This window comes from Anser brachyrhynchus, assembly GCF_964034855.1.
Source record: "Anser brachyrhynchus genome assembly, chromosome: 4".
NCBI classification, from domain to species: domain Eukaryota; kingdom Metazoa; phylum Chordata; class Aves; order Anseriformes; family Anatidae; genus Anser; species Anser brachyrhynchus.
In genome coordinates, this window is record NC_137698.1 from 55,693,832 (window position 1) to 55,706,414 (window position 12,583).

The following is a 12,583-nucleotide window of genomic DNA, read 5'->3' on the forward strand; positions in this document are numbered from 1 at the left end:
AGACACCTTTTCCTGAGCAACATTTGCCAAGGAGCCACAAAATACTAACCAATACGAGCTGATTAAACAACACGCAGTTCATTTACAGTTACCTTCTCATGACTGGATAGCCCAAAGCCTTCCTGGAGCTTGTTTTTAATTAACTTAAAACCTATGCTACAGCTTCTATAATTAAAGCCATAAGAAATACATTTCATATTTTCATAAAAGGAGAACAGAGATCCATTTTTCTAATAGCTCTACAGGTGAAAGTAGAAGCGATTCACAAGCACGGCCATTGGTTTATCTTGTCATTACGATAGTGGCAGTGAGCCATTTGAATGCATGGACTTTCTTTACCCATAAACCCAATAATGACCAAGTATGACCAACACTCACTCTGGTGGTGGTATCTAAAGGTTTACTGGCATGATAGAGGGGACAGACTTTCCTGCTGCTACTGCTCATGATGTACAGATCACATACATGAATAAAGAAAATCTGTTCTCAGGGCTTTAAATTAGGCACCTTACAAGAAACCTAGAAGTACTTAGCTTTTAAGTATGCAAACTTGGTCTACTTTTATTTCAGGCAAGAACAATGCCACAGCATACTGTAAAACTATGAGCAGCACATTATATTTACTGTGTGGTGGTAGCCTTAGAGCTGCATCTCTCTAACACTGAATGTGAACAAAAACATGTCTAAATGATTATTTCTGCCCCTTTCTCTGAGGAGACCCTGCCTGCTTGGGAGCTTTTCCAGCTCCCCCTTCCTGACTGGCACCCTTCCGCAGTTTCCAGCTAACAATACACACATATCCTCTGAGTCTCTGTTAAATGCTGATGTCAGTCAGGAGACCTGGCTTCTAGCCCTGACTGCCACCGGCTCAAAAAGCGTCCTCAGTGCGTTACTTCATGCTACTCAGCTTCTAAACCTGCTGCATGCAGTTGTTATAGTGACGTCCGTATGATTTTTATGTCCGCTCTCAAATCTTCTACATGCTATAGGGCTGGGAGGTCTTGTGGTGAAGACACTGAATTAGGAGATAGAGTAACAGTGAAGGAATTCCAGCTTCTGTTAACATCATTTTCAGGCAAGCTGTTTCACCACTCGCTCTGTTTTAGTTTATCTGTTAAATGGAGGTGATATTTGCCAGCCTTGAAGGAAGGAGTGGGTACACTCATGAGCATTTGAGAAATAGCTGGCAGTGAGGTTTAAGTGCTCAGATATAAAAATGTTTGGTAATGCATGGAATTCTTCAGTGTAAATGAAAAGGTCACTGTTTTGCTCACCTTACAAAAAAGCGATGTAGTAGGAACAATAACTGCATTCATTTTTCAGGATGTTCAACTTCCTAAAAAAAGAACCTCTGTATTTTTCTATTTTAAGTTTGGCTTGTGCAAATAACTGTCTCTCCAAGAATACTATATATCCATTTTGGGTAAATGGAAAAATTCAGGGCCCGGGAATGACATCTGTATCACATAAACAGCAAGTAGCACTTGACACTATCTTATCTAAGCATATGATCTTAAAAAAAAAAAGAGACAAAACCCTCATTCCTGTGAACTGTTCCATGTTATCATGGAAAATATTAGCAAGATATTTGTGGCTGTTTTTAAAATAGCAGCAGTTAAAATGCTTCAAAGCCACAACTGAAAGCTTACATCGTCAGAAAAAGGATCTTTCAGTTTTACAGATGTCCTTCATAAATTTACACATACACAAATACCACCCTCATTATTTCTCCTCAAACAAAGCTCTCTGCATTAAAAGAAACCAGTTGGAGGTAAGAATGGGAGGAGAGGGGGAGATATAAAGAAGAACGGTTGATATAATCAACCTTTTAACTCAAAAGAATAACATTTTCTGACTTGCTCTCCTCTGATTTTAGCTTTCTTTAGGTTTAATGGCTGTAAATATTTTTAAGAGTCTTCACAGTATGTCACCACTGAGCAAAGTCTCACAAGAAACTGCATTAAGATTACAGCCACAACCGTAATCACTTGAGAGCTGGCCTCTCCTGCTGCTTTTGTTTTAGTGTTGGTGGTAGTTTTATAGCAGACCCCATTCCCTTTTGAAGCTTTTTCCTCTGAAACTTTTTCCATAAATGTTTTTTGGAGCCCTTCTTTTCTTGGATGATCCCCTCTATTCACATTACCTGTTACAAATTCCATTTACCTCTTCTTTCCCTGTTCACGTCTATCCTACACAAAGTATTTGATAAAATGCAGTAAAAGAATATACCTGCCAGTAATTACCACTATCCATTATTTGGCCTTTGTTTAAAAACACACAATTTTTATCCTTCAATACTTAGTTTTAACTGTTCATTAGGATGTCCTTAAGTCTTGTCTTTTCCCTTCCCACTCTACATAGTGGGCTAGATGGTTTCTGTTTTGTCAGAAGAAAAAGACGGAAAGAGTTACTTCTGTGAGAGTACTGCTTGTTATATGAATCCCCAGTACTTGTAATATTTTGTGTACAGCTATATTACAAGATATCAAAACAAAGGTGTCTGTTTAAGGAAACTCCAGACTTTTATGCCACCTCCATACGATGTCAGATGAGACAAAATTAACCTGGATCCACTGAGGGAAGAGTAATGAAAATAACAGACTTTTCTCTATTCAAAGATGATCAAGCTTGACTGGCTGGTTTCTGAAAAGATACTGTAGAGAAGAGTGAGCTTCGTTACTTGTTTTAGCTAAACTGTAAAAAAAATATTTTTTCTCAGAGCAAAACAAAATAAGAGATTAATCATAAAACCAACCTACCTTACCAAACAAGACCTACGTCAGCCCCCTGAAGAGAGATAAGAGCGAGACCAGCCAGGTAACCACGGACTGGCAATGGGTGTTCCCTTAGGCAAAGTGCAAAGACGCCCGCTGCCTGGAGCTGCACTTTCATGCTAAAGATGAAATCCAGCTCTCTCTGAAGAAAGGGGCTTGACTTCTTAATATTATGCTTTCAGACACTCAGTGGAAAGGGAAATTACAATGTTTTGGGTAATCTCTGCACTGCTAGTCAGTTAAGATTGCAGACTGAAGTATTTTGGCTATCTGCTAACCAGTAGCAAGTAAGAAAAACACAAGACTTTGGGCCGGTGCCCAGAGACAACACGAAATCCCCTCCCTGTGCAGCAGCCCGACAGAAGGGAACGATTCCTTGCCAGAGCCCTGGGCACTGACCTTGGGCAGCAGAACCTTTTCCAGCTGCTTCTGTTGGTTTTAGCTTCCATACGATTGCTCGTTCAGCTACAAAATTTGTAATTGCCAAAATTCTTTGGTTCAAATAGCATTAGCATTTCCTGCCATTGCCTGTGCAAGAACGAAAGGCAGCCTTGATGGCAGATTATTTGTCCTCTTCCCAGCCAGCAGTATCCATCCCTCTCAACCGTGTCAGAGCAAAAGAGTTCCCAAATGAGCCTTTGCTCATGGTAACCTGGATCTCAGCAAGAGGACCGAGGGAAGGAGGAATTTGCGAAGGGACAAGCGATCCTGCACCATGTAGGAGAGAAGAACAAGAACCCAAGGGCCACGTTTCTCAGCAGACAGTAGAATGAAATCCTCCTTGGGCAAAAGCTTCCAGGCAAGGTTTCATCAACTAGAGTGAGATCATGAGCGTATGAGATGATAACATGAGATGACATGTTACAAGGTTAAAGTCTTTCCTAGCTGCTAACGTTATCTTAAGATTCTTCCCCATGGATCTGTTTTGGGCAAAGAGTTTTGTTTGTTTGTTTGTTTTTCCCTTGAAAAAGGTCTATCTAGAGAAAATGAATTGCTCTTCTGCCCTACTATAAGGCAGTTCTGGGTGACAGCAGATGCTGGGCTGACCAGTCAGGTACCCAGAATGGAATGGATCATCTCTTAGTATTTGATTCAGAAAGTTAAGAGCAGAAAGGCTTTGAAAGTCTTTCTTCAAACAAGGGACTGGGGAAAATGCTGCCATCATCCTGTACAGGGCTCCTCTTCTGAAAAGGATGAATAGTATAGAGAATCTAAACCCAGAAAAAAAGTAGTTTTACCCTCAGCACCTGAAGCTGGATACAGGAGGAGAAGCTGACAAAGGGACACTTTTAGATGTATAGGATCTGACCAACAAACACGAGGGATACCAAAGGTATCCAAGATATCATAGAATCACAGAATGGTTTGGGTCGGAAGGGACCTTAAAGACCACCTAGCTCCTACTCCTGCCATGGGCAGGGACACCTCCCACTAGACCAGATTGCTGAAAGCCCCATCCAGCCTGGCCTTGAACGCTTCCAGGGATGGGGCATCCACAGCTTCTCTGGGCATATTCAGGTACAGAGATACCTGCTGGGATAAAAATATATAGAAAAAGAAAGAGACCAAGGCTACACACAATCAGTGTAACAATAAACACAATCCAGCTTTAGGGTCCTAGTACCCATTCATGACTACTGATGCCATCTGATGCATAATACTCATCTGGGCTGAAATCATCCTGCCACTTCAAATACTTTCAAAACCACTGATGAGTAAACTTTGGATTTGCAAACTTTATGCTGGATTGAGTATTTTTTGTCTTCACAGGAAAAAGAAAAAAAAAGAGCTTGAAGCTGTCAGGAACTCTGCCTTGGTTTCTGACTAATTCAGCTAAAGCATGATTATATGTTTGCATTTGACCAAGATCAAATGTGCACTGCTGAATGAGCCAACTGTGACCAAGTGATCAGATCTCTCTAAATGAGCAAAAAAACCCACAGCCTGAATCTGAAGGTAAGTCCAGGCAGACCTGCAGAGATATCACTTCAATTTGAATGGCTGGAGACAAGAAAACCAAAAGGACAACGTGGCAAGCAAACAACAGGGGAAGCTCTGCATACAGAAGCATCAGAGGTTCCAAGCATCTATTCTGTTTTGGGACAGACGGTTTTCTAGCATCTGTGAAACTGGAAGAGTAGAACACAGGTAGGGCAAACTGGCAAATTGCAGGACCAGAGAACAGAGCTCAAAACAAATGGGGATGCTGCCAACAAGTGGTGACAAAAACAGAGGTGGAGCCCTCAAGATCATCAGTGAGATCCTGACCATGTCTGAAACAGTTAGAAACTTCCCGTTTTTCTCCCTGGAGGCCAGTATTTCTTGTTCTTCTCAGTGTGACCAGGCGGAGGGACAACTAGCTGAGCTCTTCAATATGCTGAGAAAGCTCTGGGGAGAGAGCAGCAGCAGCCACAGGGACAATGCAAAACTGCACACACATGGACATAACTGGATAAACCCTAAAATATGAGTGATGCAAGACTGCTTATTTTAACACCCACCCCACCCCTGGCAGTGAAATGTGAAGGTTGTGACAATTAAACAAGGATCATCATCCCCTGATAAATGGCTATGGAAGGATTTTGCACCCTTCTCCTCCAGCCTCCCCTTGCTTCCTCACAGCAATCACTGGTGAAAAAAAGCCTCTAAAAGTTTCAGAAGTCTTTTCTGAAATGCAACTAAAAGGTTGCTCTTAAAGTGTTCCTTGGGCTTGAAAGTTAAATAGTTAAACCAAGTTACTCGGATGGGAAGACGGACACTTCGTTTGAAAATGTCTCGTTTCCTTTGTGCAGAGGCACTACCTCACACTGGAAAAAAACCACATGGAAATACTACATGCTGCTACTTCCAATAATGGACAAGTTAAGCAATAGAAGATGTCTAGAAAGTGTTGAGGAAAAACAGACTATGAACAGAAAGTGACATCTTAACTGTGTTTTGATTTCTTTTAACCAGTCATAAAACTTATCTACTCCACGCGCTATGGGTGATGCATTCCTACAAATGCCTACTAAATGGGATCCATGTTAGTTAAGATGCCCATCTGCACTTCATTCTATTACAGATGTCCAGTAATGAGTTTCAATATGAACAATTTTTAATGCATACTTTATGCATACTTATAACGCATGCTTACAGAGTTATAGCCTAGCTCTCTGCTCCCATAATTAATCATAAACATGAAAATAGCCCCACTGTCCTGGCCATGTTACTTTGTGCACTTCAGTTGCAATGGTAGCAGACTAGGAAAGCATATTGAATGCCACAGCATGAAGGGCCTGATAAGTAGCCAGTCTTCTCAGTTCTCCATAGCAAACTAATAACAAATCTAACAGCACTGATATATGCGAAGATTACATTGATTTCTCCTAACTAGATCCTACAGCAGTCCCCCATAGGCAGTACACAGAGTGTACTGAAATTTTACTGGAGTTGAGATACTCTAAAGCAACATCTAGTTCACTATAAACAGAAGGAAAAAGGTTTTATTCCAACTACCAGTTAAGTATTAACAATTTTTTTCCCCTCATAAAATGATAATATTCTTGTTTTGCTGAAGACGACAGACTATCAGGCCAGGTTTACACCTCAGTAGGTGCAGGGGCCAGAACTTACTTACCATCCCCAGGGCTACTGCAAATTGCACACAAAGAGCATGCGGGTGCAAAAGCTATTTGTCTGAAAAGGACCCAATCCTGCCCCCGCCAAAAACACAGACCGAGTTGCTACTATATCCTCACGCACCTTAAACACAGATAAAACAAAAAGAAGAAACGAGTACCATGTTGTCCTGCTCTTTTCCAGAGTCGAGCTGAAGCAGCTTCAATTTCTGCAGCGTCGCCCTCATAGCAGCGGCCTCCTGTGCAACACCTGGGGCGAGATCCACAGCAGGTTCCCTCCGACCCACTGCAGGAACCTAAAAAGCTCGCCAAGCAGCCTGACCCGGCTCACGCCCCGCACCTCTTCCCATCACCAGCCCTTCCTTGGGCTGCAGGCTGCAGCACAGTCCTGCCCTAGAAATTTCCTGTGCCGTGCGGAAGCCGGAATGCCCCTGGAAACCTCCTAGTATTGTGATTTGCTCGCAGGGTGATTTTGTATGATGCCTACAGACCCGCGTTTTTATGAAGCTATCTGCAGTTCTGCGTTTGCCGTGTTGTGCTGTTGATTACATTCCTTCTTCTGTCCTGAGAGCGGAAAGTTTCAGCAGCAGTGCTCCCTCACACACACTTTTCACTTAATGCTTCTTACACTTTCCCCTCCTACCCTCTTCTCAGGGCTTCTCACCTTCGAAGCGCATCGCAGTCAATGATCTGGGCTCTTTGGTCCGATTTTCTATAGTTTTGGCTAAGCCACACTGTCTTTCAATAACAGCAAAGCCACAAAACGGCAATAAAGCATCTTCAAAACCAGGATTCAGGCAGTGTCTCTACCAATCTGAAAACCCACTTTTCCCCCTGTTGAGTTAACTTCTCATTCAGGAGCTTGCAGCCCCTGGTTTCCTTACAGACGGCGCTCCGCGTGTAGCTGTTCCAAGCCAGTTCTGTCTGACTCCTAAAAACACGCTGGAAATCATTTGTGAAATACAACACACAAGCCGGAGACATAAAATACAGCAACAGGACTCGCCCTTATTGATCTTCTGTGGTTTTGATAAAGGCGGATTGCTTCAAAGGTCTCAGGATACGTTACTGGAAGGCACGGCTGCACATTTCTGCCACATGTGCTGACTGCGCTTCCGCTCCTCCGCAAGAACAATGGAGCCTCAGCAGCTGAATCAGCTCTCCCAAAACCACCCATCCCCACGGGCAAGAGGGATTCGCTCCCTGCGGGTCTCTTTAACCATTTCTTACCACAGAGATATCCTAGAATTGGCAGCCATAAGACTCCTGGGGTAGGTAAAATTAAGGAAATGTGTGCACTTTCTCAGGAATAAAGCCCAAAATACTACTGGGATTGTGGTACCCTATTGAAATAGATTAATGACATTACAATAAAATAATCAAGGGCTGATTCTGCTGTTTCCTCCCTCCTGAGCATTACCAGTATTAACAGGGAATTCTGGTATCCCAGAAAAGAACTGCAGACAGCTGGAAGGATGGGCAGGACAGCCAGACTCTTCACTCTAGCGATCTTACCCTGTGGTTCAAACATCTGCCTGCCATGGAAGCACTGGAGGAGGAGAGCAACACAACTTCATTTGGAACATGGTAAGTTCAGATACCACTGCAACCCAGGGCTGAGCTCACATATGTGAATGCACTCACGGGCACGAAGACCCAAATTAACACGTGAACCTCAGAAGTTATCTGAGCAGGGTTTTCTACCCCGGGATGCAATAAGTTCTCAGTCTGCTGTTTCAAGCAGAACAGATTTATGAGTTAAATTCAGGCTTGCTATAATTCACTTCCTGAGTTTGTTTCTAATATCCAAAAAATATAATACACAGCCAAACAGGAGGAGTTTTTAAAAATACATATATTACATTCTCTAATTGCATATCCGTAATGTCAGCCCCATACATGTGCTTTGACTTCACTCACAGCCCATTTGGGATTGAACTCCACTGGAGACTGCTTCCTGGAAGTCTAGTTCAGCTGTGGCTGAGCTGTCTTAAGGTGGCATCAAGACTTTTAGAACATACTGACATATACCTGGGTGGGTGGGTGGGTGTAAAAGTCAAGGCACTGCAAAAGGAAAAATTGTCATGTACATAGTTCTTGTATGACGTGTTGGAAGTTCAGCGTCTCAGGTTGTGTGAATGGGTTTATCCTGAGATCTTGCCAGTTTGTATTCTGTAACTTGAGCCTGTAAGTCAGAAACCTATGCTTTGTTTGTTTGACGTTCCTGGGAACATTTCTGACTCTTGCAAACACAGGTGGCATACGCATACTCTTTTAAAACTCAAACTGTAAAGATTCTGCTGAAACAAAACAAAAAGGCAAAAAGTATTCATTTTAATGGAAAACTGGAAGCATGTTTTCTACAGTTCATAACCTGCAGAACATCCACCGAAAATCTCCTACAAGCAAAGAGGAGGCCTGCACACAAACAATGCACACATTCTGATGACTGTTGTCCTCTGGATGTAACTAGTTCATTGCGGAATTAGTAACTTACAGGTAAATTACACTCTGAAGTTCTTTCAGTTTTGAGAAGAGAAACTTTGGTCCTTAGGACCGGGTATCCACATATTACGCTCATAACATGTCAGTTTTCACTTCCATCCTGCTAAGGAGCAGACATCCCAGAACATCAGCTAATGCCAAACACTAAGCCCAATGAAGCATGCGTCTTACTTTTTCCCCCAATATTGAAGAATAAAGTGTATTTTGTTAGCAGTTCTAGGAACACCAGTATTTCAACTCTCAGGCAGCACCTTTTCTTACTGTTGGTTCCTGTGCTAGCTCACCACACAGCAAAATAGCAACTCATTACAATACTTTTACAAGTATTTATTGCAAAAAAAAAAAAAAAAGGCACAAGGAGAACCCAAACAGAACTTCAAATTTGGAAAAAAAGTAAGTTTTCATGGCACTGAAATTCTTACCTAAAGCCCACCAGGGTCTTTGGATTGATTTCAGCCAGTCTTAAGCTGTCAAAGATAAGGCAAGGAGGCATTCCCCTGCTGGTGGAATAGCAGGAGAGGTGAAACTGTCCCAGCTAGCACAGCATCTTACATTTGCTCTGGACAGCCACTAAGTGGCACTTAAACACCTCGGCTTAAGCTGTGATGAGTCTGCAAACTGTTGTGAAGGGAGTGGGGAAAAAAGTTTCTCGCCCTGGGGACCTTAGAGCAGGGGCTGAGCGCCTGCAGAGAAGTGAAAGTGGTGAACGGAGCTTTGCTCTTCAAGACTTCAGCATATTATTGCTTCCTAGGCATATGCCGGGCCTCCATTTGCACTTTTAATCAAAGGAATAAGCCCAGTTTTCCTACTAGGGTTGTTAAATCAACTGTGTTAATCATCCTGAACATACTAATGCATTACAGCTATTGCTTTCGTTTGATCTGGTTTTGAAGGTGGTTTTGCCTCATTGAAAATCTTTCTCAAGGAATTAACCACAGAAGTCAGAAGCCACGTACCTGCAAGCACGCTCACTTCGTTACTGCACTATTTCTGTTGTCTTTAATGCAGCTAGCCAGAACTTAATGCACGTGTGTTTTCAGCATCAAGGATTCAGAAGTAAGACTTAGGGTTTATTTTTAGGCTCTCAAAGAAACGCCTCCAGTTGAGTTGGCCACAGGTTTAGATAGAAGATGTCCCATCGGATAGTAGCTGCAATCTAACACTAACCATTTTCTACTTCTGTGCTGTACGTGGCCTACAGAAATCTCCAATTAACCAAGTTATGAATTTCATCTCTTATTCTCTCCCCCGAGAAAGTCCAGTACATTATGACGATACGCAGAGCCCATAAGCAACAAAACAACAAGTTGCACCACATCATGATTACCAACAATAAAAATGTAAACCATATTCTGCTCATTACACATGTCTGTAGCCAGGTTGGGCTTTGTTTCTTTGCTTGTTTATTTGTTAAGGCTGAAACAAGAGGCTTTAGGAAACCAAAAGCACTCCATTAGCTACACAGAAGGATGAAACTTAGCCCAACGCAGGAGGGATCAGCAGCCCAGCTGTTTTTATGACCGCGATACATCTCGGTAAGTGTCACAGGGAAAAGCAGGGGGAGGGTGGGAAAGAAAGCAGCAGCACGCATCGGTCTGTAGTTTCCTGCAGAGGACAAGCCAAGGATAAACTGGCATTATCCACTCAATCCTTGTATCAGATCGTCGGTGCTCAACCTTTAGGGCAGACACACATATCCATTTAAGCCTGTGTTTGTCCAGTCACACGAATCACTCTTTAGGAAAATATTTCCCACAGCCCTTCCCATAACTTGACGTCCACAGAGAGGGTAAAATAACAGAAATATAGAACAACTGTCTCTATACCAGGCAAGGGAAAGCACTGATTTTATGATAGTCATTTGTTACCATTATTCACTTTGACATATACCGGGATGGGAGACCGTGCTAGTGAAGTAAATAGAGCAGTTATATACGCCTCCTCTGCTTGGGTTCTCTGCTCCACCAGGCAGAGAGCCCGCATCTGATGACCCTGAGGGCACAGCAGTAATGCCAGGGCCATGCAGGCAAAACTCTAAACGACAAGCTGACTGCGTGGAAAAATAAGGAGCTATTTCAGGAGGGTGATTTACTCAGTATCATTATTTATTAATTGGCATCTTTGTGTTTTAATGTGGATGGCTTGAATTTATCCATTAGGGCCACTTTGGAATCTGAAAAGAAATAAATTGCAGGAACATGAACGTACATGTTAAAGCATCTCCAAGTGAGCTAAAACCCAAGCTTTTTAGAGAAACTTGTGAAGCAGAGAAAGAGAAAGCTTTTGCTTCTACTCATCTTGAGGGAAGATCACTGACATAGGACCCAGTCCTAAGATCTAATATATGCAAGAGTCTGTCTGGATAGATTGCATACACAACAGCTATGGCCTTTGTTTTTTCAATTATTTGAAACAACTATCTCCCCACATTTAAAAGTGTTAACTTTCACTAAGTTACACTGTCCTCAATATGTTGTTATATGGTGTGCCATGAAAACCAACACTGCATTAAATAAGACTGACTCTTTTTACAAACTGTTCATTGCCAAAGCAGTTCTATTTTCCCCTCTAAAACATACTTTCTGGCTTCAAATTTCATAGAACTATCACTGCACCACGTACCACAAAATTAATTTTAAAACATCGCAACTGCACATACTTTAAATTCCTTCTGATCATTAATTACATGAAAAATATAAACTGTCTATTGAACCCACATTAGATTTTCTGACTTGCATTTGGCATTCAACAAGGCTGCATTCTTCCAAGCGTCCTCTATTCTTAAATTAACTTTAATAAGCCACAGCAACGGGTAACTACAGGAAATACAGCAGAGCTCCCTTATGATTAGTTATCCTCTGTGGTATCTCACATTCAGGCTAACATTCAACACTGATATGAATCAACCAGTATTTTCTGAATTCTTAATTCTGTACATGCGTCTAGAAACCCAGGTTGCATCCTCTTTCTTTTGCACAGGCACAACCCATACTACATTGCAAGGAGATGTGGAGACACTCACTTTGTGTGTATTGCAACCAACACCTTTGCAGAAGGCAGACTTCGTACATTATAATAAGGTGAGCTGAATAACTTTGTCATTACCCATTTAGTTACTGCTAGCACTTGTGAATTTGGAGAATCTAATGTGTAGTTACAGAGTAAATACATGGATACACGTAGCCTCTCAACTGAAAACCTTGTTCTTTGAGAACCGTGTGGATTTAAAAACCATCAAGTTTTCAAATTCATCTTCTACACTAAGTTATCTGCAAGCTTTTCAATCAAATTTGAATACTGTAGCATCACCAAGACCCTCGCAACATTTTGGAAGTTGGTCACAGAGGGTTCACTTATTTCTTGGTAACAGTACTGCTCAGCAAAGCAGAAATATTCCACTTGAGAAAATGTAATTAACCACAGGATGAGTACCAGTAAGTTAGTGCCAGAGTGAGGCTGAAGCCACAAAAGTGAAGAAACTGCCACGTGACAGCCTTTCACAACACGCTCAACCCCTCAGAGACAGCTTCACTTGTAATTTTAAGACAATTAGGTGTAAATCACAGAAGTGTACTAAAAGCTCTCAATTCCCATCACCATGACAGTGGCAGACACAAGCCTGTACGTAGCTATTTATCAGCACACAGATTGTCCCCAAGCTGTTTGGGACCTCTCAGCAAGGCT

At 42.1% G+C, this 12,583-nt stretch overlaps 1 protein-coding gene across 7 annotated transcripts in view; it reads right to left on the reverse strand.

Annotated features, from left to right (window-relative positions):
• TBC1D1 (TBC1 domain family member 1) overlaps window positions 1-12,583 on the reverse strand; it is a 113,744-nt gene that overhangs the window by 82,961 nt on the left and 18,200 nt on the right. The window contains exon 1 of one of the 7 annotated variants that reach the window (XM_080588760.1): window positions 6,556-7,324. The exons of the other annotated variants lie outside the window; for them this stretch is intronic. Coding sequence (XP_080444886.1) covers window positions 6,556-6,621 — 66 coding nt within the window. The 5' untranslated portion in view covers window positions 6,622-7,324. Of the gene's footprint in view, window positions 1-6,555; window positions 7,325-12,583 lie in introns of those variants that run through there. 7 annotated transcript variants of the gene reach the window in all.